General features: G+C 51.7%; 1 protein-coding gene across 1 annotated transcript in view; it reads left to right on the top strand.

The window, feature by feature from the left end:
• Positions 1 to 285: 285 nt before the first annotated feature.
• Positions 286 to 25,996, top strand: part of LOC140409421 (calcium and integrin-binding family member 3-like) — a 72,924-nt gene continuing 47,213 nt past the window's right edge. The window contains exons 1-2 of the mRNA XM_072497860.1: positions 286 to 336; positions 20,351 to 20,418. Coding sequence (XP_072353961.1) covers positions 286 to 336; positions 20,351 to 20,418 — 119 coding nt within the window. The remainder of the gene's footprint in view (positions 337 to 20,350; positions 20,419 to 25,996) is intronic.

Here is a 25,996-nt window from a genome sequence, read left to right on the forward strand (position 1 = left end):
ATATTTTATGTGAAAGTCAATCTCCAGCGAGCACACTGTAATTGACCTAATTGATTTAAAAAACACTTGTGTAATAGTTGTCAGAACATTTCACATCAGACTGCCCCTCTTTCTCATCAAATAGAATATTGGACTGTAATTTCTCTTTTTTTTCTAAAACATTCTGTTGGTTCTGCCTGGATCTTTTCAGTGTGGGTTTTGTTAAAGAAATGTTTAAATATGAAGTTATAAAATAATCTACGTTATCTGAGATGGGAATATACAAATTAAAGACTTCTATCCAGAATGGGAAATAAACAAAGTGTATTTACTGAAGAACAGTTGGATGAATATCAGGTAAACCTATAGAATAGATTATATAATGTAACATGATATTATCACAGTTATAAAAGTGCATTGAATGTGTAGAATTATAATGCTATAATGAGAGGGTTGTCTTTAGTAAAGCAATTCATGCAGGGACATTAAATGATAAAGAAGACCTAGAATTCCTCTTGCAAGATATATAAGATGCAGTTATTTAATTTACCACTTGTAATATATAATACATGATTAGCAAGTTAATTAGTGAACTAATGATTATTGCCAAGAAGCATCATTCGGTGCTGTGTCTCTAATTCCAGAGAAGCCTGTGGATTTCATTAAGTCAAAGTCATTATTGAGATAAAACAAATGCTGAATTCTGACATTAATAAAATGTGGGTTACGCACAGCGTGGCAACCAGCACCTGAAAGAGGAAAATGCAATACAATACCTTGTTAGGACACTTAATCAGAATTTAAATTCCGACAACTCTATTAAGCAGAAGGAATGTCATTTATATATTTTATTATTGTCACAAGTAGGCTTACATTAACAACGCTATGAAGTTACTGTGAAAATCCCTGAGTCGCCACATTCGGGTACCCAGAGGGAGAATTCAGAATGTCCAATTCACCTAACAAGTAAGTCTTTCGGGACTTGTGGGAGGAAATCGGAGCACCCGGAGGAATCCCACGCAGACATAGAGAGAACGTGCAAACTCAGCACAGACAGTGACCCAAGCGGGAATCAAACCTGGGACCCTGGTGCTGTGAAGCAACAGTGCTACCTTGGATTTTCACAATAACTTCATTGCAGTGTTAATGCAAGCCTGCTTAATAATAATAACTTTTATTGTCACAAGTATGAAGTTACTGTGAAAAGCCCCTAGTCGCCACATTTTGGCACCTATTTGGGTAAGCTGGTATCCAAATTGAACCCACGCTGCTGGCCTTGTTCTGCATCACAAACCTGTGACCATAATAAAGATTATTATTATCATTACTTGAGTATTCCATGTTAGTGATATTGCGGAAGAGATTAATTTAATTCTGAATTTAATTGTGTAGCTTTTTTGGTATAAAGCATGGATTAAACTGAATTCTTTCTTTGGTTTGCATTTTTAAAACATTTTTCCAATTAAGGGGCAATTTAGCATGGCCAATCCACCTACCCTGCACATCTTTGGGATGTGGGCATGAGACCCACGCAGATATGGGTAGAATGTGCAAACTTCACACGGACAGTGACCCGGGGCCGGGATCGATCCCGGGTATTCAGCGCTGTGAGGCAGCAGTGCTAACTACTGCATCAGCATTTTGGTTTGCATTTTGTAGGTATGTTGGTTGCTTTGTCAGAACATTTAGTTTTCTAATACATGCTGCATTGCACTAGTATTAGACCATAAAATATAGAAGCAGAATTAGGCCATTCAGCCCATCGAGTCTTCTCTGCTATTGGATCATGACTGATATACTCCTCATCCCCATTCTCCTGTCTTCTCCCTATAGCCCCTGATCTCCATATTAATCAAGAAATCCCCTTATTAATCAGGAACACCAGATTTGTGCTTGGGGTGCTTTTACCTTCAGGGCAAAAGATCAAGAGCTGGAAGGTGAAATCAGACTGAATAGTTTTTTCTTAGAACATAAGAACTAGGAGCAGGAGGAGTCAATCTAACCTCTTGAGCCTGCTCCACCATTCAATATGATCATGGCTGGTCTCATCACTATCCTGCCCGTGCTCCGTAACCCGCCAATCCGTTACTAATTAAAAATCTGTCTAACTCCTTAAATTTATTCACTGTCCCAGCATTAACCACACTCTGGGTTAGTGAATTCCACCGATTCACAACCCTTTAGGAGAAGTACTTTCTCCTCATCTCAGTTTTAAATTTGCTACCCCTTATCCTAAGGCTGTGACCTCTGGTTGGAGAATGTTCCACAAGAGGACTACTATATCCATACTTTTTATTATCTTGTATGCCTCAATTTGATCTCCTCTCATTGTCTCCCAATAGGTTATTCTGGTATCAGACATATTTGCAAGGGAAATGGAACATCTGATTTGATTTATTTAAGATTTCCAACAATTATAGATTACTTTTATTTTGTTACATTTATTGCTTATTAGAAAAATGTTAACCTCTGATTGGCCTGCAGCTCCCTGCATCTTTAATCTTGGGGAACGCTCGATCCTGGCCACTTAAGTGGCTGATAAACATTTAACATGGCAGCTTTCTCCAGGGGAGCAGGTCGCCTGGGTTAATTTGCATCCAGTGTTTCTGGTCTGTGACCTTTCATCAAAAGTGAAAAGTTAGAAATTGTAGTTGGGTTATAGTTCATGTATGAAATATAGAACATGGTAATATTAGAGCAACATTGGATATATTTAAAACCGTCTTCAAATCAGATTGAAAGTATTATTGTTTTAATGCCTTTTCTAAAATAATTGAGAAAATGACAGTCTACCTTACCTAAATGAAATCTACATCCTAATGGTTGACTGCCTTCATTGATCTTTTCAATCACTATATTACTGCTGCATTGACACCTACATAAGAAATGTTGTCTGGATTTAAATGCTAAAAGAAAGAACACTAGCAATACTGGAAATTTGAAATAAAAACAGAAAATGCTAGAGCCATCAGTAGGTCTGGCAGCATCTATGGGGAGTCAAACAATGTTAATTGGCTGACTTCCGCGGAGTTGGGGGAGAGTAAATGGACCTTTAAAAATGGAGAACAGGACCTGATTCTGGGATTCCCCCCCCCCCCCCCCCAATTCTAATCAACGTGGCGGTAAGGTGTGGGAAGTAAGCTTGCATTCTGCATTCCTGACCTGGTTGGCTCCATTGCAGAAATAGGCATCTCCATCCATCCACCCCCTTGTCCCTTATAGGTCCTATGCCAACCTAGCGCCAACTCATCCAATCCATACCCTTCACCCACCTCCAATGGCCTCTTATATTATCCATACCAATGAAAGTCTAAGCTCTCAGTCAAACATGCATAATGAGGCTTGACTGAAAGCACACACTCACATTTGCTTGTCGACAGAGGTGCACAAAAGGGAAAACATTGCTTGTTTGACAGCTTTCCTCCCTTCCATTTATTTTATCAATGGTCCAGTGTTTATTTAAACAAGGTAAAGAGGTGTCAACAGCTTTGATTCTTTGAAGGTCTGGTTGATTGACACTAATGAGGTTCTAGCGACAGCAGTTTTTTGAAGAAAATTACCAGTGATTGTTTTTTAAAGCTTTTCCAAATGCCATTGTTACTATTGGATTCATTGGTTCTGTACCAATTGTACACTGGGTGAATGGGCATGGAGGTGCTATGAGTTGGCATGGAGTGTATGAGATGCCATTAGGAATGGGTGGGTGCATGGATTGTCATGAGTTGGAACAAAGTTAGCACAGGGATTATAAGGGGCCAGGGGAAGAGTGGGGTGTCATGTGTTGGCATGGGGGCCATGAGGAGCCACTGTGGGTCGATGGGGGATTGGGTTGGCCTGGATGGGGCATAGGGAGTGGGCAGAGGGGAAGGGGATTTGAGACTGAGGGTTATATTATATTGAAGAAAAGAACGGGGACAATATCTGAGAAAGCTGAATTGACCCTTTTAACTAGATTGCCTCAGTACTCCTGTGGCTGCCACCAAACTGTTTCCATGGTTGTCGGCTCAACTCCAGCATACACCTGACCCCCAGATGAAAATCAAACCTTCCAAGGCTTGATTTCCCAAGCGGAGGTGCTAAGTTGAGAAATTTACTGACTCCTGCTACCCAACTCAAACATGAAAATCCAGCCCAATGTTTTAGGTCTGTGATCTTTCACCCAAACTGAGAAATGTTAGGAATATAATCACCAGTGAAGGGTAATAGGGTGGAGGGCAAGAGAGATTAAATGTCCCCAGTAAATATTAGAGTCAAAGTGAGGGAAAGAAGGATTGGATTGTGAGAGATAGAGAAAGGAAAACTGAGGATAAAACTTAAATTGTAAGGTTTTAAAAATTATCGGAGCAATTTGTTGCCTATAAGAGTGAAACTTCATGGTCTGGATTCTCCGCCGTCGGGATGCTCCATTTTGCCGGCAGCCCGGGGGTTTCCCGACGGATTAAGGCTGCCCCACAGTGGGAAACCCCATTGACCAGCCGTCGAAACGGAGCATCCCACCGGCGTGCTGAACCAGAAATCTGGCACGGCGGGATGGAGAATCCCTTTCTGGATTGGAGAGATTAAGTGGCATTGCAGGAATATAAATCATGTCATGAAAATGGTCCCCATTGTTAAACACGCAGCCGCAGCCTGAGTGTGGTGAATGAATGTGTATATATGATATGCCATCAATGAACACACAAAAAAAAAAGACAAATTTTAATTTTAATTAATTGACGCAATGTCAGTTAGAGGGGTGCTGTGCTCTGACTGTGAGATGTGGCAGGTCCGGGAGGCTTCCAGCGTCCCGGATGGCTTCATCTGCAGAAAGTGTACCCAACTGCAGCTCCTCACAGACCGCATGGTTCGGTTGGAGCAGCAATTGGATGCACTTAGGAGCATGCAGGTGGCGGAAAGCGTCATAGATCGCAGTTATGTAAATGTGGTCACACCCAAGGTGCAGGCAGAGAAATGGGTGACCACCAGAAAGGGCAGGCAGTCAGTGCAGGAATCCCCTGTGGTTGTCCCCCTCTCGAACAGATATACCCCTTTGGATACTGTCGGGGGGGATAGCCTATCAGGGGAAAACAGCAGCAGCCAGAGCAGTGGCACCACGGCTGGCTCTGATGTTCAGAAGGGAGGGTCAAAGCGCAGAAGAGTAATAGTAATAGGGGACTCTATAGTCAGGGGCACAGATAGGCGCTTCTGTGGACGTGAAAGAGACTCCAGGATGGTATGTTGCCTCCCTGGTGCCAGGGTCCAGGATGTCTCCGAACGGGTAGAGGGAATCCTGAAGGGGGAGGGCAAACAGGCAGAGGTCGTTGTACATATTGGTACTAACGACATAGGCAGGAAGGGGCATGAGGTCCTGCAGCAGGAGTTCAGGGAGCTAGGCAGAAAGTTAAAAGACAGGACCTCGAGGGTTGTAATCTCGGGATTACTCCCTGTGCCACATGCCAGTGAGGCTAGAAATAGGAAGATAGAGCAGACAAACACGTGGCTAAACAGCTGGTGTAGGAGGGAGGGTTTCCGTTATCTGGACCACTGGGAGCTCTTCCGGGGCAGGTGTGACCTGTATAAGATGGACGGGTTGCATCTAAACCGGATAAATATCCTGGCCGCGAGGTTTGCTAGTGTCACACGGGAGGGTTTAAACTAGTATGGCAGGGGGGTGGGCACGGGAGCAATAGGTCAGAAGGTGAGAGCATTGAGGGAGAACTAGGGAATAGGGACAGTGTGGCTCTGAGGCAGAGCAGACGGGGAGAAGTTGCTGAACACAGCGGGTCTGGTGGCCTGAAGTGCATATGTTTTAATGCAAGGAGCATTACGGGTAAGGCAGATGAACTTAGAGCTTGGATTACTACTTGGAACTATGATGTTGTTGCCATTACAGAGGCCTGGTTGAGGGAAGGGCAGGATTGGCAGCTAAACGTTCCAGGATTTAGATGTTTCAGGCGGGATAGAGGGGGATGTAAAAGGGGAGGCGGAGTTGCGCTACTTGTTCGGGAGAATATCACAGCTATACTGCGAGAGGACACCTCAGAGGGCAGTGAGGCTATATGGGTAGAGATCAGGAATAAGAAGGGTGCAGTCACAATGTTGGGGGTATACTACAGGCCTCCCAACAGCCAGCGGGAGATAGAGGAGCAGATAGGTAGACAGATTTTGGAAAAGAGTAAAAACAACAGGGTTGTGGTGATGGGAGACTTCAACTTCCCCAATATTGACTGGGACTCACTTAGTGCCAGGGGCTTAGACGGGGCGGAGTTTGTAAGGAGCATCCAGGAGGGCTTCTTAAAACAATATGTAAACAGTCCAACTAGGGAAGGGGCGGTACTGGACCTGGTATTGGGGAATGAGCCCGGCCAGGTGGTAGATGTTTCAGTAGGGGAGCATTTTGGTAACAGTGACCACAATTCAGTAAGTTTTAAAGTACTGGTGGACAAGGATAAGAGTGGTCCGAGGATGAATGTGCTAAATTGGGGGAAGGCTAATTATAACAATATTAGGCGAGAACTGAAGAACATAGATTGGGGGCGGATGTTTGAGGGCAAATCAACATCTGACATGTGGGAGGCTTTCAAGTGTCAGTTGAAAGGAATACAGGACAGGCATGTTCCTGTGAGGAAGAAAGATAAATACGGCAATTTTCGGGAACCTTGGATGACAAGTGATATTGTAGGCCTCGTCAAAAAGAAAAAGGAGGCATTTGTCAGGGCTAAAAGGCTGGGAACAGACGAAGCCTGTGTGGCATATAAGGAAAGTAGGAAGGAACTTAAGCAAGGAGTCAGGAGGGCTAGAAGGGGTCATGAAAAGTCATTGGCAAATAGGGTTAAGGAAAATCCCAAGGCTTTTTACACGTACATAAAAAGCAAGAGGGTAGCCAGGGAAAGGGTTGGCCCACTGAAGGATAGGCAAGGGAATCTATGTGCGGAGCCAGAGGAAATGGGCGAGGTACTAAATGAATACTTTGCATCAGTATTCACCAAAGAGAAGGAATTGGTAGATGTTGAGTCTGGAGAAGGGGGTGTAGATAGCCTGGGTCACATTGTGATCCAAAAAGACGAGGTGTTGGGTGTCTTAAAAAATATTAAGGTAGATAAGTCCCCAGGGCCTGATGGGATCTACCCCAGAATACTGAAGGAGGCTGGAGAGGAAATTGCTGTGGCCTTGACAGAAATCTTTGGATCCTCGCTGTCTTCAGGGGATGTCCCGGAGGACTGGAGAATAGCCAATGTTGTTCCTCTGTTTAAGAAGGGTAGCAAGGATAATCCCGGGAACTACAGGCCGGTGAGCCTTACTTCAGTGGTAGGGAAATTACTGGAGAGAATTCTTCGAGACAGGATCTACTCCCATTTGGAAGCAAATGGACGTATTAGTGAGAGGCAGCACGGTTTTGTGAAGGGGAGGTCGTGTCTCACTAACTTGATAGAGTTTTTCGAGGAGGTCACTAAGATGATTGATGCAGGTAGGGCAGTAGATGTTGTCTATATGGACTTCAGTAAGGCCTTTGACAAGGTCCCTCATGGTAGACTAGTACAAAAGGTGAAGTCACACGGGATTAGGGGTGAACTGGCAAGGTGGATACAGAACTGGCTAGGCCATAGAAGGCAGAGGGTAGCAATGGAGGGATGCTTTTCTAATTGGAGGGCTGTGACCAGTGGTGTTCCACAGGGATCAGTGTTGGGACCTTTGCTGTTTGTAGTATATATAAATGATTTGGAGGAAAATGTAACTGGTCTGATTGGTAAGTTTGCAGACGACACAAAGGTTGGTGGAATTGCGGATAGCGATGAGGACTGTCTGAGGATACAGCAGGATTTAGATTGTCTGGAGACTTGGGCGGAGAGATGGCAGATGGAGTTTAATCCGGACAAATGTGAGGTAATGCATTTTGGAAGGTCTAATGCAGTTAGGGAATATACAGTGAATGGTAGAACCCTCAAGAGTATTGAAAGTCAAAGAGATCTAGGAGTACAGGTCCACAGGTCATTGAAAGGGGCAACACAGGTGGAGAAGGTAGTCAAGAAGGCATACGGCATGCTTGCCTTCATTGGCCGGGGCATTGAGTATAAGAATTGGCAAGTCATGTTGCAGCTGTATAGAACCTTAGTTAGGCCACACTTGGAGTATAGTGTTCAATTCTGGTCGCCACACTACCAGAAGGATGTGGAGGCTTTAGAGAGGGTGCAGAAGAGATTTACCAGAATGTTGCCTGGTATGGAGGGCATAAGCTATGAGGTGCGATTGAATAAACTCGGTTTGTTCTCACTGGAACGAAGGAGGTTGAGGGGTGACCTGATAGAGGTATACAAAATTATGAGGGGCATAGACAGAGTGGATAGTCAGAGGCTTTTCCCCAGGGTAGAGGGGTCAATTACTAGGGGGCATAGGTTTAAGGTGAGAGGGGCAAGGTTTAGAGTAGATGTACGAGGCAAGTTTTTTACGCAGAGGGTAGTGGGTGCCTGGAACTCGCTACCGGAGGAGGTAGTGGAAGCAGGGACGATAGGGACATTTAAGGGGCATCTTGACAAATATATGAATAGGATGGGAATAGAAGGATACGGACCCAGGAAGTGTAGAAGATTGTAGTTTAGTCGGGCAGTATGGTCGGCACGGGCTTGGAGGGCCGAAGGGCCTGTTCCTGTGCTGTACATTTCTTTGTTCTTTGTTCTTTTGTTTGTAACTGAGGCTTTAATACACTAAACAGAAAGCCTCCTGGCCTCTGATCCCGAACTGGATCAGAGGCGGAGACCATCCACCTTTATACATGAGCCCGAGGGAAGGAGACACAGGCGGAGCCAGCCGGGACAAGCCCAGGCATGTAACAATACAACAGTACAATACAATACAATACAGTGGTTTACCACATTCACCCCCTGTTCAAAAAAGAGTCCGGCGGGGGTGAAGTGGACGGGTTGAGTTATAGATCGAGTCTGTCGGGGGCTCTGACTTTCCGCTGCGACCGCCTCAGTCCTGGCTGTGGTGTGGACACTGGTGTCGGATGAGGTGTCGAGGCCTGTGTGTCCAGGAGCATGTCGTCTTCTGCGTCCCGTAGTAGATGAGTAGCAATGGGGGGAGACGGTGTAGGGTCGGGGGTGGTGGTGACGGTCACTGGGGAACCTGTGGATGCCAAATCCCGAAGGGAGACTGTGTCCTCCCGCGCGTCATGGTGTGCCACGTAGGCATATTGGGGGTTAGTATGGAGGAGAAGGACCTTTTCGACCAGTGGATCCGACCTATGGCTCCTCGCATGCTTCCGGCGGAGGACGGGCCCTGGGTCCATCAGCCAGGATGGGAGCGACACCCCTGAGGTGGACTTCCTGGGGAAAACAACCATCCTCTCATGAGGGGTCACATTGGTGACGGTACACAGGAGCGACCGGATGGAGTGGAGTGCATCGGGAAGGACCTCCTGCCAGCGGGAGACAGGGACTTCTAGATCGTAGGGCCAGGAGGACTGCCTTCCAAACCGTCACGTTCTCCCTCTCCACCTGTCCGTTGCGCCGGTGGTTGTAGCTGGTCGTCCTGCTGGAGGCGATGCCCTTGCTGAGCAGGAACTGACGCAACTCGTCGCTCATGAAGGAGGAACCCCGATCGCTATGGATGTAGGTGGGGAACCCGAACAGGGTGAAAAGTCTGTGCAGGGCCTTGATGATGGTGGCAGAGGTCATGTCAGAGCATGGGATGGCAAAAGGGAATCTTGAGTATTCGTCAACAATGTTGAGGAAGTACACGTTACGGTCAGTGGAGGGGAGGGGCCTTTGAAGTCGATGCTGAGGCGCTCAAAGGGGCGAGAGGCCTTTACCAGGTGTGCCCTGTCTGGGCGATAGAAGTGCGGTTTGCACTCCGCGCAGACCTGGCAGTCCCTGGTCACGGTCCTGACCTCCTCGATGGAGTAAGGCAGGTTGCGAGCCTTGATAAAGTGAAAAAAAATGGGTGACCCCCGGGCGACAGAGGTCATTGTGGAGGGCCCGAAGCCGGTCTACTTATGCGCTGGCACATGTACCGCGGAATAGGGCATCTGGGGGCTCATTGAGCTTCCCAGGTCGATACAAGATATCGTAATTATCGGTGGAGAGCTCGATCCTCCACCTCAGAATCTTGTCGTTCTTGATCTTGCCCCGGTGTGTGTTGTTAAACATGAAGGCAACCGACCGCTGGTCACTGAGGAGAGTGAATCGCCTGCCGACCAGGTAATGCCTCCAATGTCGCAGAGCTTCTACAATGGCTTGGGCTTCCTTTTCGATGGAGGAGTGTTGAATCTCGGAGGCATGGAGGGTACGGGAGAAGAAAGCCACGGGCCTGCTGCCTGGTTGAGGGTAGCGGCCAGAGCAAAGTCCGACGCATCGCTCTCCACCTGGAATGGAAAGGACCCGTCCACAGCGTGCATCGCGGCTTTGGCAATATCTGCCTTGATGCGGTTGAAGGCCAGTCGGGCCTCAGCCGTCAGGGGAAAAATGGTGGATTTAATAAGTGGACGGGCCTTGTCCGCATAATTGGGGACCCACTGGGCATAATAAGAGAAGAACCCCAGGCATCTCTTCAGGGTCTTGGGGTAGTGGGAGAGGGGGAGTTCCAGTGGAGTTCCAGTGGCATGTGGTCGGGGTCGGGCCCTAGGACTCCGTTTTCCACAACGTAGCCAAGGATGGCTAGGTGGGTTGTGCGGAAAACGCATTTTTCCTTATTGTAGGTGAGTTTCAAGAGTTTAGCGGTGTGGAGGAAGTGCCGGAGGTTTTCATCATGGTCCTGCTGGTCATGGCCGCAGATGGTGACATTTTATCTAAGTACGGGAATGTGGCCCGCAGCCCATACTGGTCAACCATTCAGTCCATTTCCCGTTGGAAGACCGAGACCCCATTGGTGTCGCCGAAGGGGACCCTAAGGAAGTGGTAGAGGCGGCTATCTGCCTTGAAGGCAGTGTATTGGCGGTCCTCCGGGTGGATAGGGAGCTGGTGGTACGCGGACTTCAAGTCAACTGTGGAGAAGACTCGATACTGCGCAATCTGATTGACCATGTCAGATATGCGGGGGAGGGGGTACGCATCGAGCTGCCTGTACCGGTTGATGGTCTGACTGTAGTCGATGACCATCCGGTGCTTCTCCCCAGTCTTGACGACCACCACTAGGGCTCTCCAGGGGCTGGTACTAGCCTCAATGATCCCCTCTCATATGAGTCACTGGACATCCAACCTGATAAAGGTCCTATCCCGGGCACTGTATCGTCTGCTCCTAATAGCGACGGGCTTACAGTCCGGGGTGAGGTTAGCGAAGAGCGAGGGTGAGGCGACCTTAAGGCTCGCGAGGCTACTGATGCTGAGGGGGGGGGCAGGGGTCTGCCGAACTTCAAAGTAAGGCTCTGGAGGTGGCACTGGAAGTCGAGCCCCAGTAATAGGGCAGCGCAGAGATGGGGAAGGATGTAGAGTTTGAAGTTAGTGTACTCTACGCCTTGTACAATAAGGGTCGTGACACAGTACCTCCGGATTTCTACTGCATGTGATCCGGAAGCCAGGGAGATTTACTGGGTCGCGGGTTGATTGGGAGGGAGCAGCGCCTTACCGTATCTGGATGCATGAAGCTGTCTATGCTCCCGGAGTCGAAAAGGCAGGCCGTCTTGTGCCCGTTGATCCGGATGGTCATCGTAGACTTAGTGAGGTGATGAGGCCGGGACTGGTCGACCGTGATGGAGGCGAGCTTCGGAAGGTGATGGGTAGGCTGGTCGGAGGTAGTGGCTACAAGTGTATGATTGGGTGAGCAGGGCTCCCAGGAGGCTGCGGAGTGGTCCCAAGATGGCGGCCCCCATGGGTCGCACTTGGCGGGTGGCATCGGAGATGGCATAAAAGATGGCGGGCCCCATGGATCGCGCGTGGCGGGTGAAGCACAAAATGGTGTTAAAGATGGCGGCCCCCATGGCGGCCGAAATCGAAGATGGCGGCGAAGATGGCAGCACCCACGGTTCGTACATGGCAGGTGGCGCGGCAGCTGGGGGTTTGCCTGACAGGCAGCAGGGAGCGCTGCTGGGCCTAGGAGTTTTAGGGAGAGATAGGGCCTGGCAGGCTTTTGCAAAGTGGCCCTTCCTCCCACACCCATGGCAAGTCGCGTTCCGTGCAGGGCAGCATTGTCTGGGATGATTACCTTGGCGGCAAAAGTAGCACTTTGGGCTTCCGGCGTTGGCGGGCTGCTGCGCGGCACAGGCTTGCGCCGCACCCGGGTTGGATGATGGCGGCGCCCACGAGGTCCACGAGGGTGCCGCGCGGTCGGAGGTGTACGCCTCCATATTCTGGAAGGCCACCTCCAGCGTGTTTGAGAGCTGCACTGTCTCTGGGAGGCTGAGTGTACCCCCTTCTAGCAATTGCTGGCGGATGTAGTTTGATTTCATTCCTGCGACATAAGCATCCCTGACCAACAGCTCCGCATGTTGGGTAGCCGAAAGCGCCTGGCAGTCACAGTTCCGGCAGAGTACCCGCAAGGCACGCAGGAATTCTGCTCTTGATTCCCCAGGGCGTTGTCGTCTTGTGGCAAGAAGATGCCTAGTATACACCTCGTTCACAGACTAACATAGTGTCCCTTCAGCAGCATTATTGCCTCTGTATACGAGTGGGCATCCCTGATGAGAAGAAAGACTTGCGGGCTCACCCGTGCGTGGAGGATTTGCTTCTTTTGGAGGTCGGTGAAGTGTTCGGTGAAGGATCCGAGGTACACTTCGAAGCAGCTTAGCCAGTGTTCGAAAGTTGCAGTGGTGTTGGCTGCCTGTGGGTCCAGCTGCAGGCAATCAAGCTTGACTGATGAAATCATATTAAATGTTTACTGTATTAAATTGATATGCCATCTGTTTGGGCACAGGGCTAAATCGCTGGCTTTGAAAGCAGACCAAGGCAGGCCAGCAACATGGTTCAATTCCCGTAACAGCCTCCCCGAACAGGCGCTGGAATGTGGCGACTAGGGGCTTTTCACAGTAACTTCATTGGAAGCCGACTTGTGACAATAAGCGATTTTCATTTCATCAATGAACACACGACGAGTGGTGAACGTAACTGAGGCTTTAATACACTAAACAGAAAGCCTCCTGGCCTCTGATCCCGCACTGGATCAGAGGCGGAGACCAGCCACCTTTATCATAGATTTTCATAGAATTTACAGTGCAGAAGGAGGCCTTACGGCCCATCGAGTCTGCACCGGCTCTTGGAAAGAGCACCCTACCCAAAGTCAACACCTCCACCCTATCCCCATAACCCAGTAACCCCACCCAACACTAAGGGCAATTTTGGACACTAAGGGCAATTTATCATGGGCAATCCACCTAACCTGCACATATTTGGACTGTGGGAGGAAACCAGAGCACCCGGAGGAAACCCATGCACACACGGGGAGGATGTGCAGACTCCGCACAGACAGTGACCCAAGCCGGAATCGAACCTGGGACCCTGGAGCTGTGAAGCAATTGTGCTATCCACAATGCTACCGTGCTGCCCAAAATACATGAGCCCGAGGGGAGGAGCCACAAGTGGAGCCAGCAGGGACAATCCCAGGCATGTACAATACAATACAGTGGTTTACCACAATATATGATGCAAATCCAGCAATTTCTTGAAACTCAGGGAAGCTCCTATTTTTGTGCGACCCATAGTATTTATTAATCGCTCCAAATTGCTCAGCTGTTCATGAACTATTAATGGAAAGTGCTGTGACCGTACCTCTTGTTTTAACAAATTCTAGGAAGTGATCAACTTTTTATTTAAAGAGTTTACAAGTAAATCCTCCCATTTATAATATTAGAAATCTCTGGCTGACCCAATGAACGAGAATTGCAGAGTACAGGACAGTGTGTAAGACTTTACTGTCAGAATTAATGCACAGTAAATGGCACCAGCAGACAATATTTTTATGGTAAAATTCAATTGATGTATATGAGCTAATGCATTACGGGCAAAATGCACTTAAAGCTTCTTAAAGCCAAAATGGCTCACACAGATAACTTAGATAAATCTAAAATGTAATTTTAAACAATACGACTCATTAAAAATCGTATTTGAAAAATGATCAATGTCAAAGATTTTTAGACTTCTTTTACATTAATACTCTAATGCATCTCACCATTAGTGCCTCAGTTTGGAATTACCCATTTAGAACCATCTTTTATCTGTGCTGAATAGCAAACATTAAAAAATATCCTTGCAAATGGCACATATCTTCATTCTGTGCTGCCAGTTCCTGTTAATCCTAGAATTTACAGCGTAGACCACATATTAAGATTTGCTAAGAACAAAATCTAGGGTTAAAATATTCCAGTTCTGGAGACTCCTTGAATGTTTCAGTTGGAGACATTTCCCAGTGTGGTTGAGCCACAATGCCTGCAGTTTGCCATTATGACATGTGACATTGACAAACACACATATTGATTTCCAGCAGACCAGCGATCATCATCAGGAATCCTGACTAATTATTCCCTAGTCTAACAAAAATACATTGGTCCAGATTTTCGCCTTTGAGTTGGGTTTGCCGAGTCAGGAGATTCCTTGTTTCCTTGAACCTGACCTTTAAAAGTTTCCACTTGCAAGTCGTATTTTCAATCGAGTGGGGGCGTGCTGAAAAATAAGTCAGAGCAGGTGACCCTGGAATGAATGTGGAGGCAAGCTGGGTGCAGGTCCTGCCTCTGTGCCCCAAATAAAAAATAAGAGTAAAACAAATAAACAGCCATTATCCCCTTCACCCCCCACAAATTCCCTATGTTCATCCATCCCAACCCATACCCTTGCTATACCAACTCACCTTGTATCCTTGGACAATTCCTCAACAGGTTTGACACTTCCTGGACCGATTTAACAGGTCTTTGAGAGCTGGCCAGCTCTTTAGCAATTCCTTGACAACTGCATAGTTCCCTGACAGCTGCGCAGCTCGTTAAAAGTTCCTTGACAGCTGGACAGTTTTTTGACAGCTTGACCATTCCAATGAGTTTATGTGTAAAAAGTGCATAATTATGTTCATTTTGATAATTCCATTTTTAATAATTACAAAAATGCCACAGCTCTCTCAAAGGTGTTCTGGGACCCTATTCAAAGTGGCACCTCACCTCTCCAAAGGGGAATCCCTGGCTATCTGTGGTGGTATGTATTAGGGGTAATATGGTACACCAGGAATGCCGAGCAGCTATTGGAGGACAGATGCTGGATCCCGATTGGATCCTCCACCTACTGGGCTCCACCCAGATAGGAGGGATATAAGAACCTGGGTTTAATCCCCGCAGCTGCATTCTGTGAGTGAGCTGCTGGGGAACAAGTCTGAACAAGTATGCTCAATAAAGCCTCGATTGAAGTTCTTTACGTCTCGCCTCGTGTGTGATCGATGGTGCTACAATTTATTGAGCAGACTTAAAAAGTAATATGGAGCTCCGGATCACCCCGGAGTGCCTGCGAATCAGCCCCCACGCAGCAAACGCAACATCCGCGTTTAAACACTGGCTGGTGTGTTTTGAGGGATACCTCCGAACAGCCCCCGGCAGACCAACAGAAGACCAGACGATGCAGGTCCTGCATTCCAGGGTGAGTCCCGAAATCTACTCACTCATCGAGGGCGCGGAGGAATTCCCAGAGGCGATCAACTTGCTGAAGGAGATCTACATTAAGCCCGTCAACCAGGTCTACGCACGCTACCAGCTCGCGACGAGACGACAAATCCCCAGGGAATCGCTAGACGATTTCTTCAACGCTCTAACGATCCTGGGACGAAACTGCAACTGCCCAGCGGTTATGGCGAACGAACATACGGACCTCCTGATCAGAGACGCTTACGTAGCGGGTTTGGCATCGTCGCAAATTCGCCAGAGACTTTTAGAGAAAGACTCTCTTGGACTCACAGAGGTACGGGCCCTCGCTGCCTCCCTCGACGTGGCCTCCCAAAACGCCGGTGCCTATGCCCCCGACCGCGCTGCAGCCCCTTGGCCTCCGTGGACCCCCGCCGCGACCGACCCCCCGGCAACCCCAACCCCTCCGCAAGCGTGCACAGCCAGAACCCCAGACGACCCGGGGGGCCCCCGCTGCTACTTTTGCGGGCAGTCAAAACACCCCCGCCAGCGCTGCCCGGCCCGCTCGGCCACCTGCAAAAGCTGTGGTACAAAGGGGCACTACGCAGCGGTGTGCCAGTCCCGTGGGGTCGCCGTTGTCTCCGGGGAACAAATGGGACCACGGGCTCAACTCTCCCAGCGACCCACTGGCGGCCAACGGGCGCCGACATTTTGGACCCCGGACACCACGAGGGGGGGACGGGCGCCGCCATCTTCCTACCCACAGGCCACGTGCGATCCATGGGAGCGGCCATTTTGTCCACCCCCGGCTGCGTGCGACTCATGGGAGCGGCCATTTTGTCCACCCCCGGCCGCGTGCGACTCATGGGAGCGGCCATTTTGTCCACCCCCAACCGCGTGCGATCCATGGACGCCGCCATCTTTGCTGACAGGCAAGGACCCCGGTGTGGCCGGCTCCACACTGCCTGAAGACAACGGTCTGATACACCAACCACGTTTGGCATCGGTGACCCTCGACCAGTCGCGGCCCCGGACGCTCCAGACGACAACGACAAAGGTGCTGGTGAACGGCCACGAAACGCCGTGTTTCATCGACTCGGGGCGCACGGAGAGTTTTATTCACCAGGACACGGTAAGACGCTGTTCCCTTGTAATTCGGCCAAGCACCCAAAAAATCTTCCTGGCGGCGGGGTCCCACTCCGTTGAAATCAAAGGGTTCTGCATCGCAAACCGAACGGTGCAGGGGAGAGAGTTCAAAAATTACCGGCTGTACGTCCTTCCCCACCTCTGCGCTCCCACCCTCCTGGGGTTGGACTTCCAATGCAACCTCCAGAGCTTAACATTCAAATTTGGCGGCCCTATACCCCCACTGACTATCTGCGGCCTCGCGACACTCAAGGTCGAACCGCCCTCCCTGTTTGCGAACCTCACCCTGGATTGCAAACCCGTCGCCACTAGGAGCAGACGGTACAGCACCCAGGACCGGACGTTTATCAGGTCCGAAGTACAGCGGCTGCTGAAGGAAGGCATAATCCAGGCCAGCAATAGTCCCTGGAGAGCCCAGGTGGTAGTAGTGAAGACAGCGGAGAAGCAAAGGATAGTCGTAGACTACAGTCAGACCATCAACAGGTACACGCAGCTAGATGCGTACCCTCTTCCCCGCATATCCGACATGGTCAATCGGATTGCACAGTACAAGGTCTTCTCCACCGTGGACCTTAAGTCCGCCTACCACCAGCTCCCCATTCGCCCGGGTGACCGCAAGTACACTGCCTTCGAAGCAGACGGGCGGCTATACCACTTCTTAAGGGTTCCATTCGGCGTCACGAACGGAGTCTCGAGAGATGGACCGAATGGTCGACCAGCACGGTTTACGGGCCACGTTCCCGTACCTCGACAACGTCACCATCTGCGGCCACGACCAGCAGGACCACGACGCCAACCTCTGCAAATTCCTCCAGACTGCTAACGCCCTCAACCTCACCTACAACGAGGAAAAATGCGTGTTTAGCACCGACCGTCTAGCCATCCTGGGCTACGTAGTGCGTAATGGAGTGATAGGCCCCGACCCTGAATGCATGCCCCTTCTCATGGAGTTCCCTCTCCCCCACTGTACCAAAGCCCTGAAACGCTGCCTGGGCTTCTTTTCTTATTACGCCCAGTGGGTCCCCCAGTACGCAGACAAGGCCTGCCCACTAATCCAGTCCACTACTTTTCCCCTGTCGTCAGAGGCCCGCCAGGCCTTCAGCCGCATCAAATCGGATATCGCAAAGGCCACGATGCGCGCCATCGACAAGTCCCTCCCCTTCCAAGTCGAGAGCGACGCGTCCGACGTCGCTCTGGCGGCCACGCTCAACCAAGCAGGCCGACCCGTGGCCTTTTTCTCCCGGACCCTACATGCTTCAGAAATTAGCCACTCCTCAGTAGAAAAGGAGGCCCAGCCATAGTGGAAGCTGTGCGACATTGGAGGCATTACCTGGCCGGCAGGAGATTCACTCTCCTCACTGACCAACAGTCGGTAGCCTTCATGTTCGATAATGCACAGCGGGGCAAGATAAAAAACGACAAGATCCTGCGGTGGAGGATCGAACTCGCCACCTACAACTACGAGATCTTGTACCGTCCCGGAAAGCTGAACGAGCCGTCTGATGCCCTATCTCGCGACACTTGTGCCAACGCACAAGTGGACCGTCTCCAAGCCCTCCACGAGGACCTCTGTCACCCGGGGGTCACTCGTTTCTACCACTTCATAAAGGCTCGCAACCTCCCTTACTCCGTCGAGGACGTCGCAACAGTCACCAGGAACTGCCAAATCTGCGCAGAATGCAAACCGCATTTTCTCAGGCCAGAAAGAGCGCACCTGATAAAGGCTTCCCGTCCCTTTGAACGCCTCAGTTTGGATTTCAAAGGCCCCCTCCCCTCCACCGATGGCAACACGTACTTTCTTAACGTCGTTGACAAATACTCCCGCTTCCCCTTCGCCATCCCCTGCCCCGACATGACCGCGGCCACGATCATTAAAGCCCTCGGCACCATCTTTACCCTGTTCGGTTTCCCCGCCTACATCCATAGCGACAGGGGGTCCTCCTTCATGAGTGACGAGCTGCGTCAATTCCTGCTCAGCAAGGGCATAGCCTCGAGCAGGACGACCAGCTACAACCCCCGGGGGAATGGGCAGGTAGAGGGGGAGAACGGAACGGTCTGGAAGACCGTCCTACTGGCCCTACGGTCTAGGAGTCTCCCAACTTCCCGCTGGCAGGAAGTCCTCCCGGATGCACTTCATTCTATCCGGTCCCTGCTGTGTACCACCACTAACCCAAATGAATCGATCAAATCAAACTTCTTCTTACCTGATCTAACCTGCACACTCCAAATTCCACATTCCCGATCTTCCAAAATTCCACTTCAGTAGAGGTAACTGGTGATTTAAATGGTCAACTGCCTATGCGAAACGTGCATGTGTGATCCCTAGCCTGACTCCAGTCCTGTCCCCTGCGAAAGTGGGAAATGCTGGGTTTGGAGGCGGGACTTTAGAGTTTTCAGACATTTTTGAAATTTCCGCCACGATGGAAAGCGAAAATCAGGCCACTCTGGTCACTTGGCATCAGCTGTGGCTCTGGGCTGGGTTTTCACTTTGTGGAGTATCTCTGTTTGGCTGAAAGCATAACTCCAAGCTTCTGGTGGCCTCTTACTTTAATTCCCCTTCTCACTCCTACTCTGACCCCCTAGCCCTTGGCCTCCTATACTGTTTCAATAAAGCTTAACATAAACTGGAGGACGCACTTCATCTTTCACTTCGGCATTTTACAGCTGTCTGGATTCAACATTCAGTTCAACAATTTCAGTCCGTAATATCAGTCTTTTGTTTTGGACAGCAGCTGTTGACAATGAATTTACTTTCCCCATTTATGCCTTATGTAGACACACCTTTTGTTTCTTAACCCCTCCCAATACCACTTCCTCTTGACTTGCACCATAATCCCTTTTGTCATTTATTCTTGCCTTCTTCTACTTTGTGCGGTTTTGGTCTTCTTACTTGAAGGATATAATTGCAATAGAAGAAGTTCAGAGAAGGTTCACTTGACTGATTTCCAGGATGAATCTTATAAGGAACGATTGTACAGGTTGGGCCTGTATCTGTTGAAGTTTGGAAGAATGCGTGGTGATCTCATTGAAACATAAAATATCCTGAGGGGACTTTACAGCATGGATGCTGAGAGGATGTTTCTCCCATATGAGAGAGACTTAACGAGGGGACACAGTTTAAAAATAAGGGGTCTCTCATTTAAGACAGATGAGGAGAATTTTCTTTTTTATTAGAATGTGGTTGGTCTGTTGAATTATTTTCCCCAGAGAGCAGTTGAAGTAGATTCTTGAATATTTTTAAGGCTGAATAAGACAGATTCTTGATTGATGAAATGAAATGAAAATCGCTTATTGTCACAAGTAGGCTTCAAATGAAGTTACTGTGAAAAGCCCCTAGTCGCCACATTCCGGCGCCTGTTCGGGGAGGCTGTTACGGGAATTGAACTGTGCTGCTGGCCTGCCTTGGTCTGCTTTCAAAGCCAGCGATTTAGCCCTGTGTTAAACAGGGAGCCAAAGGGTACAGTGGGTAGACAGGAAAGTAGAGTTGAGGCCACAATCAGATCAGCCAAGATCTTATCAAATGATGGAACAGGTTTGAGGGGCTGAATGGCCTACACACGCTCCTACTTTGTATGTTTTTATGCACTCTATCCATCGCAGACTTTCCCCAATTGTTCTTCCCTTCTCTACCTCTGTACTTGCTAAAAACCTGTTACATTTCCTGTTTTTTGAATTTCTGATATAAAGTTGTTGTTCTGAAATGTTAACTTCATTTTGCCTCTTCAGCAAGGCATCCTGACCTTTTGCATATTCCCAGCATTTTCTGTTCATATTTCATACTTCCAGAATCTACGGTATTTTATCTGCACCCTCACATGAGTCAGAACCACTTCAAAGACACGGGGATGAGTTTTATAGTCACCCACCAGGTGCCCTTCCTGCTCCCCAGCCACCCAACCTGACCTAGCAGTGATTTTATGGGCTTTGTGTTCTCCTTTGCCGCAATTGGCCAATTTGTGGTCATTTATGGGCCTATTCCCACCTGGCCACAACTTAAGGATGGCGGAAGTAAGAGGTTAGGGACAGGGAGGATTCCCAGCAGGTTCGTCTGCTCGGTGTGGTAGTATGTATTGGGGGGGTCATGTGGGACTGGAAGCCTTAATGTCATTGGCTGACAGATCCCGGGTCCTGGTTGGCCGTTGACCTCATACTCCACCCTGAAGGCGAAGTGTAAGAAGCCGGTGCCTTCCCCCGCAGGCCAGTTTACTATCGGGCTGCTGGGGAACAGACACGCTTAATAAAGCCTCATCGACTTCACTCTATTCGTCTCACGGAGTCTTTGTGCGCCACAATTTATTAAGCGTGCCTAAAAAGGACTATGGAGCTCAGGATCATTCCAGAATGCCTGAGGATCAGCCCCCACGCAGTGAATGCGGCAGCAGCCTTCAAACACTGGCAGACTTGCTTTGAGGCCTACATCAGATCGACCACAGGCCGAGTCTCAGACGAACAAAAACTGCAGGTCCTGCACTCGAGGGTGAGCACGGAGATTTTCTCCCTCATTGAAGACACCGACGATTTCCAGACAGCGTTCACAGCACTGAGAAGTCTCTACGTTCGCCCAGTTAACCAAATCTACGCTCGCTACCAGCTCGCGACAAGACGGCAAGCTCCCGGAGAATCGATGGACGAGTTCTACGCCGCGCTGCTGATTTTGGGAAGAGCCTGCAGCTGCCCGTCGGTGAATGCAAACGAACATACGGACATGTTAATGCGCGATGCTTTTGTGGCAGGTATGCAGTCCTCCCAAATCCGCCAAAGACTTCTAGAAAAAGAGTCGCTAGGACTCTCAGAGGCACGGGCCCTGGCAGCCTCGCTGGACGTAGCCGCGCGTAATACCCGCGCCTACGGCCCCGACCGCGCGGCAGGCCATTGGGCCCCGTACGTACCCGCCGCGGCAAACCCCCTACCCCCCCCCCGGACACCCCACAGGCTTGCGCAGTCCAAACGCCGAGTCGCACCGGGGGCGCCCGCTGTTATTTCTGCGGCCAGGCGAAGCACCCCCGACAACGCTGTCCGGCCCGCGCAGCCATCTGCAAAAGCTGCGGGAAAAAGGGCCACTATGCGGTGGTGTGCCGATCCCGCGTGGTCGCCGCCGTCCCGGGAGACCAGGGAGCCCTACAGGCAGCCTATGCGTCCCAACCCCCCCAGCACGCCATGTGCGACCCGCAGGCGCCGCCATTTTGGGTCCCGACCACCGCGGTTCCGGGAGAACTGGGAGCCCTGCACGCCGCCTACGCTCCCCAACCCCCCACCCCGCAGTCCATGTACGACCCGCCGCCAGCGCTCCCGATTTGGGTGCCGGCCAACACTCTCCACGGAGAGGAGGGGGTTTTTCGCATCCCGAACGCCACCCTCACCCCCGTCCCGCGCCCCACGCCTGACCCGCCGGCGCAACCTACCTGGACCCCGACCACCGCTGTCCCCGGCGAGGGAGCTCCGCACGGCCCCAGCGCTTGCGGCCACACGACTGACCCGCCGGCGGCGCCGACCTGGGCCCTCACCCCCGTCCCGCGCCCCACGCCTGACCCGCCGGCCTGGGCCCCGACCACCGCTGTCCCCGGCGAGGGAGCTCCGCGCGGTCCCAGCGCTCGCGGCCCCACGACTGACCCGCCGGCGCCGCCGACCTGGGCCCTCACCCCCGTCCCGCGCCCCACACCTGACCCGCCGGCGCCGCCGACCTGGGCCCTCACCCCCGTCCCGCGCCCCACGCCTGACCCGCCGGCCTGGGCCCCGACCACCGCTGTCCCCGGCGAGGGAGCTCCGCGCGGTCCCAGCGCTCGCGGCCCCACGACTGACCCGCCGGCGCCGCCGACCTGGGCCCTCACCCCCGTCCCGCGCCCCACACCTGACCCGCTGGCGCCGCCGACCTGGGCCCTCACCCCCGTCCCACGCCCCACGCCTGACCCGCCGGCGCCGCCGACCTGGGCCCTCACCCCCGTCCCGCGCCCCACGCCTGACCCGCCGGCGCAACTTACCTAGACCCCGATCACCGCTGTCCCCGGCGAGGGAGCTCCGCGCGGTCCTAGCGCCCGCGGCCCTGGCGCTCGCAGTCAAGGAACTCCGCGCGGTCCTAGCGCCCGCGGCCCGGGCGCTCGCAATGCAGGAACTCTGCGCGGTCCTAGCGCCCCCCAGACCCCCCAGCACACCATGTGCGACCCGCAGACGCCGCCATTTTGGGTCCCGACCACCACGAGGGGAGGAGGGGCGCCACCATCTTGGACCGCCCCGACCTGTACGACGCGTGGGGGCGGCCATTTTGTCCACCCCCGCCGCCATCTTGTGACCCCTCAGCCACGTGCGATGTATGGGGGTGGCCATTTTGTCCATCCCCGATGCCATCTTGGACGGCAACAACGGACCCCACCCCACTACTACAACCACGGCTCGCTTCGGTTACACTTGATCAGGCTCGGCCCCGGACTCTCCAGACGACGACGACAACGGTCCTAATTAACGGCCACGAGACGCCATGCCTAGTCGACTCCGGGAGCACGGAAAGTTTTATACATCCCGACACGGTAAGACGCTGTTCCTTGACCACCTATCCCAGCGCACAAAAGATTTGCCTAGCTGCAGGATCCCACTCCGTACAGATCCAGGGATTCTGCATAGTTACCCTAACGGTACAGGGGAGGGAATTCAAAAACTACAAACTTAACGTCCTTCCCCAACTCTGTGCCCCCACCTTGCTGGGCTTAGATTTTCAATGTAACCTACAGAGCCTTACGTTTAAATTCGGCGGCCCCATACCCCCACTCACTATCTGCGGCCTCGCCACCCTCAAGGTGCAACGCCCGTCCTTGTTTGCGAACCTCACCCCGGATTGCAAACCCGTCGCCACTAGGAGCAGACGGTACAGCGCCCAGGACCGGACCTTCATTCGCTCCGAAGTCCAGCGGCTACTAAAGGAGGGCATAATCCAGGCCAGCAATAGTCCCTGGAGAGCGCAGGTGGTAGTAGTGAAGACAGGGGAGAAACAAAGGATGGTCATTGACTATAGCCAGACCATCAACAGGTACACACAACTAGACGCGTACCCTCTGCCCCGCATATCCGACATGGTCAATCGGATTGCCCAGTATAAAGTCTTCTCCACCGTGGACCTCAAGTCCGCCTACCATCAGCTCCCCATCCGCCCAAGTGACCGCAAGTACACAGCCTTCGAGGCAGACGGGCGATTATACCATTTCCTACGGGTCCCTTTTGGCATCACAAACGGCGTCTCGGTCTTCCAACGGGAAATGGACCGAATGGTTGATCAACATGGGTTACGGGCCACGTTCCCGTACCTCGACAATGTAACCATCTGCGGCCACGATCAGCAGGACCACGACGCCAACCTCCAAAAATTCCTCCAGAGTGCCAAAGCCTTGAACCTCACGTACAACGAGGACAAGTGCGTTTTTAGCACCGATCGGCTAGCCATTCTGGGCTACATAGTGCGCAATGGGATAATAGGCCCCGACCCCGAACGTATGCGCGCACTCATGGAATTTCCCCTCCCGCACTGCTCAAAAGCCCTGAAACGCTGCCTGGGGTTCTTTTCATACTACGCCCAGTGGGTCCCCCAGTACGCAGACAAGGCCCGCCCCCTAATACAGACCACGACTTTCCCGCTGTCGACAGAGGCTTGCCAGGCTTTCAGCCGCATCAAAGCGGACATCGCAAAGGCCACGATGCGCGCCATCGACGAGTCCCTCCCCTTCCAGGTCGAGAGCGACGCCTCTGACATAGCTCTAGCGGCTACCCTTAACCAAGCGGGCAGACCCGTGGCCTTCTTCTCCCGAACCCTCCACGCCTCAGAAATCCGCCACACCTCAGTGGAAAAGGAAGCCCAAGCCATAGTGGAAGCTGTGCGACATTGGAGGCATTACCTAGCCGGCAGGAGATTCACTCTCCTCACTGACCAACGGTCGGTAGCCTTCATGTTCGATAATGCACAGCGGGGCAAGATCAAGAACGACAAGATCTTGCGGTGGAGGATCGAACTCTCCACCTTCAACTATGAGATCTTGTACCGGCCCGGAAAGCTGAACGAGCCGTCCGATGCCCTATCCCGCGGCACATGTGCCAACGCACAAATTGACCGCCTCCAAGCCCTCCACGAGGACCTCTGCCACCCGGGGGTCCCTCGGTTTTACCACTTCATCAAGTCCCGCAATTTCCCATACTCCTTCGAGGAGGTCCGTACAGTCACAAGGGACTGCCACATCTGCGCAGAATGCAAACCGCATTTTTTCAGGCCAGATGGAGCGCACCTGATTAAGGCTTCACGCCCCTTTGAACGCCTCAGTCTCGATTTCAAAGGGCCCCTCCCCTCCACCGACCGCAACGCGTATTTCCTTAATGTAGTGGACGAATACTCCCGCTTCCCTTTTGCCATTCCCTGCTCCGACATGACCGCGGCCACAGTCATTAAAGCCCTGAACAGCATCTTCACGCTGTTCGGTTACCCCGCATACGTCCACAGCGACAGGGGGTCCTCTTTCATGAGTGACGAGCTGCGCCAGTTCCTGCTCAGCAAGGGCATAGCTTCAAGCAGGACGACCAGCTACAACCCCCGGGGGAACGGGCAAGTAGAAAGGGAGAACGGCACGGTCTGGAAGGCCGTCCTACTGGCCCTACGGTCCAGGGATCTCCCAGTTTCACGGTGGCAGGAGGTCCTCCCGGACGCTCTCCATTCCATCCGGTCGTTATTATGTACGAGCACTAATCAAACGCCTCACGGGTGTCTCCTTGTCTTCCCTAGGAGGTCCTCCTCTGGAACGTCGCTGCCGACCTGGCTGGCGGCCCCAGGACCCATCCTGCTCCGAAAGCACGTGCGGGCACATAAGGCGGACCCGTTGGTCGAAAGGGTTCACCTCCTCCACGCAAACCCCCAGTACGCCTACGTGGAGTACCCCGACGGCCGACAGGACACGGTCTCCCTGCGGGATCTGGCGCCCGCCGGCACCACGCACACCCCCCCGACACCATCAACCCAACCGCCCCCCTTCCTGCCACCGCCGCACCCCGCGACCGCCCCCTTCCCAGGAGGATCAGTCCCCCTCCCCTTTGCACCGACAGCTGAAACCGTGCGGCTCCCGGAGGCGACAACGCTGGTACAAGCACCACCACCACCGCCGGGGCCGAGGCGATCGACACGGACGACCAGACCGCCCGACCGACTCGTGGCGTCGATGTAAAACAAAGATGGACTGTCCAATGAACATTTTGTTTTTCCTATACCCTCTGTAAATAGTTGTAACAGGACAATACTGTCCAATACTGTACTACCATGTAACTGTTCTATCCTCCCAGGACCAGCCCTGTAAACCCTTACCACCATACGAAGCATCACCCCGCCGGGTTCATTTTTGACAAGGGGTG

Source organism: Scyliorhinus torazame, chromosome 3, assembly GCF_047496885.1.
Source record: "Scyliorhinus torazame isolate Kashiwa2021f chromosome 3, sScyTor2.1, whole genome shotgun sequence".
NCBI lineage: Eukaryota > Metazoa > Chordata > Chondrichthyes > Carcharhiniformes > Scyliorhinidae > Scyliorhinus > Scyliorhinus torazame.